This window comes from Trichechus manatus, unplaced genomic scaffold (genome assembly GCF_000243295.1).
Source record: "Trichechus manatus latirostris isolate Lorelei unplaced genomic scaffold, TriManLat1.0 scaffold00054, whole genome shotgun sequence".
In the NCBI taxonomy this organism is placed as follows: domain Eukaryota; kingdom Metazoa; phylum Chordata; class Mammalia; order Sirenia; family Trichechidae; genus Trichechus; species Trichechus manatus.
Genome location: NW_004443990.1, coordinates 16,942,696 through 16,945,301, shown reverse-complemented (window position 1 = coordinate 16,945,301; position 2,606 = coordinate 16,942,696). Strand labels below are relative to the sequence as shown.

The window sequence follows — 2,606 nt, the reverse complement described above, 5'->3', positions numbered from 1 at the left end:
TGTTGCCTGGGGAGCAACTCTGCCTGAGGCTTCCAAGGAGGAGCCAGCAGCTGTGACCTGAGTAGGAGGTCTGGTGGTGGCTTTGGAGGCAGCTTCGGAGGGGGCTTTTGTAGCTGCTCAGTAGGAGGCAGTTCTGGAGGATTCTCAGGCTCTGGGGATGACTTTGGCGGGGGTTCTGGATTTGGTGGCAGTGCTAGTGGTAGTGGTATGGGTGGTGGTGTTGGTGATGGGGGGCTTTTCTCTGGAGGTGAAAAGCAAACCATGCAGAATCTCAATGACCACCTGGCCAATTACCTAGACAAAGTTAGAGCCCTGGAGGAAGTCAACACTGATCTGGAGAACAAAATCAAGGAGTGGTATGACAAATTTGGGCCTGGGTCTGGAGATGGTGGATCTGGAAGGGATTACAACAAATACTATTCAGTAATTGAAGATCTGAGGAATCAGGTGAGAGAGCACATATTGCTGAGTTTCCGTTATTTTTGTATTTTTCACTTTTATTTGGATCATGTACTGTAATGAAAATTTTAAATCAAGGAATTGTTTGAAAACATATTTGCTTGTTATTTGCTTGTTGTATATGTAAAACGGGACCTTCGTATTTTAACTATAACAGTACTATACATAACATCCAATAACACTTTCTGTTTGCATCTCATTTGAGTATTTATACATAAGAATAAATTTTAGACAATGCCAGGCAGCTAATTAATATGTGTATGTGAGAGTGATGGCAATGAGTCAACATTGGTATGACAAATTTGGGCCTGGGTCTAGAGATGGTGGATCTGCAAGGGATTACAGCAAGTGTTATCCAATAACTGAAGATCTGAGGAGTCAAGTGAGGAACTCGGTGACAATACTTCTTCAGTAATCTACACCAGATAGTAGTTCCTAAAAAATTTTCCTGCAACTATTTCCTGACAATTAAATGTGAATCAGTGATTATGCGGTGTCCATTAAAATGTTCTTTGTTTGTTTGTTCTTGCATCTTTAAATCTCCTAGATCGTAACAGCCACTGTTGATAATGCCAGCATGACTTTTCCAATTAACAATGCTAGACCTGGAGCTGAGGACTTCAAAATGAAGTGAGTTTACCTCAAAATAGCATCCATCGCTATGGCACAAACAAGAATTTCAACTTGAGATCTTGGACTCCTATCGGAGACCAGAAAACAGGAGGTACGAGAAAGCAGCCTCACGGAGCTTCCAGTGGGAGACAAAACAACTGGTAATTGGCGATATATGCTTTCCCACCCGCCACCCTTCTTCACCCCGACTCGGCCTCCTCTGCTTCCCGCAGCCACAGTCTCTTGACCGGGAAACAGCGGCTGCTTGGATTCCACACACACGAACGGGTGGCTCTCTGAGTGCCATTTGTTGGCTGCTAGTGTTACTTCTTTCTTTTCTGCTTCTTTTGATTTCTTACTTGCCTCTCGCCAACTCCCCCTCCCTTCGCTCAAGTACCTGGCTCCATGCGCCATCTTTGCTTCTTCCTGAGGGGCTGCGGAGCTCCGTTCGAGTGTGGAGCTGCTTCCCGGTTTGGGCTGCCGCTCTGGTGGGATCCCGGGGCTTTTGTTCATTTCTTTGGTTTGAATTGTTTGTTTGTTTTCTTTTCCTTTTCTTGAGTTGGGAGCCCTTTCTGGCCACGCTGAGCTGCGTGGCAGGGAGACTCTCCTTTGGCTTCCACAGACGTGCAGAGGGATCCCTGAGGGCATTTCTTTTTGTTTTTTGTTTGTTTGTTTGTTTGTTTTCCTGTTTCTTGGGGGCATTTCTTGTTTTGTTTTGTTTTGTTTTAATTTGTTTTGTTTTCTTTTTCCTCTTTTTCCCTTTCTGTCTTTCTTCATTGCTCAGTTTCTCATCTCTCGATATTTTCCTTCTCTTTCTCTTCCCTGAATACCTGGCGTTGTATACCTCTATGCCTTCTAGCCAGGCTGCACTGCAAGACCTGAGAGCAACTTCCCCAGACCTCATAGCTGCACCGGTGGGATCCCTGGGAACTTTGCGGTTCTTTAACCTTTCTGATTCTTATTTATAAATTCTTTTCTTTTCTTCCTCCTCCCCTTTCTGTCTTTCTCCATTTCATAGTCTCTCATCTCTCCACTCCAACAGCAAGCTCCCCTAGTGTTCTTTTCTGCTTGTTGGTATGTTTTTGGCTCCTGTTCCTCTCTCCTACCTCCCATATCCATCTTAGCTCCACACATAACAATCTCCCCGCTGCATCCTGCCTACCTGCACCATGCGCTTGACATCACACCACCAAGCAGCACAGGCACAGCCTACTGGAACCTACCCTGCACTGATTACCGACCCACCCTGGTGGCTGTAGTAAGTGCCACAAACAACCCATCCCAGTAACTCCTCTTCAGCTAGACATGCCCTGCTGTACCATATCTGAGTGACTGACCCTACCAGGTGAAGAAGGAGACGAAAAGTATTGAGCGCACAGACGAGCAAACAACAAAGAACACACAGTCCGCCTGCTCAGACATAGTCAATTTTTTTTTAAAAAAAGGGACAAAACAAAAAAATCTACAATCAATAAATGAGAAAAATAACCACTGAATGCCCTGAAAACAGCAGACAATATCAAAACATTTACAAA

General features: G+C 44.8%; 1 protein-coding gene across 1 annotated transcript; it reads left to right on the top strand.

The window, feature by feature from the left end:
- The first annotated feature begins 207 nt into the window (after nucleotides 1-207).
- LOC101357562 (keratin, type I cytoskeletal 24-like) lies at nucleotides 208-1,093 on the top strand. The gene is made up of 2 exons (XM_004378128.1): nucleotides 208-447; nucleotides 1,007-1,093. Exons 1-2 carry the CDS (start codon nucleotides 208-210, stop codon nucleotides 1,091-1,093), a joined length of 327 nt encoding a protein of 108 aa, XP_004378185.1.
- Nucleotides 1,094-2,606: the final 1,513 nt, after the last annotated feature.

What these genes read in the sequence shown, in the direction of transcription:
- LOC101357562 (XM_004378128.1), top strand. Translation starts at nt 208, where the DNA reads ATGGGTGGTGGTGTTGGTGATGGGGGGCTTTTCTCTGGAGGTGAAAAG. An exon ending in TTGAAGATCTGAGGAATCAG is followed by an intron (nt 448 to 1,006) that starts GTGAGAGAGCAC and finishes TAAATCTCCTAG; the next exon opens with ATCGTAACAGCCACTGTTGA.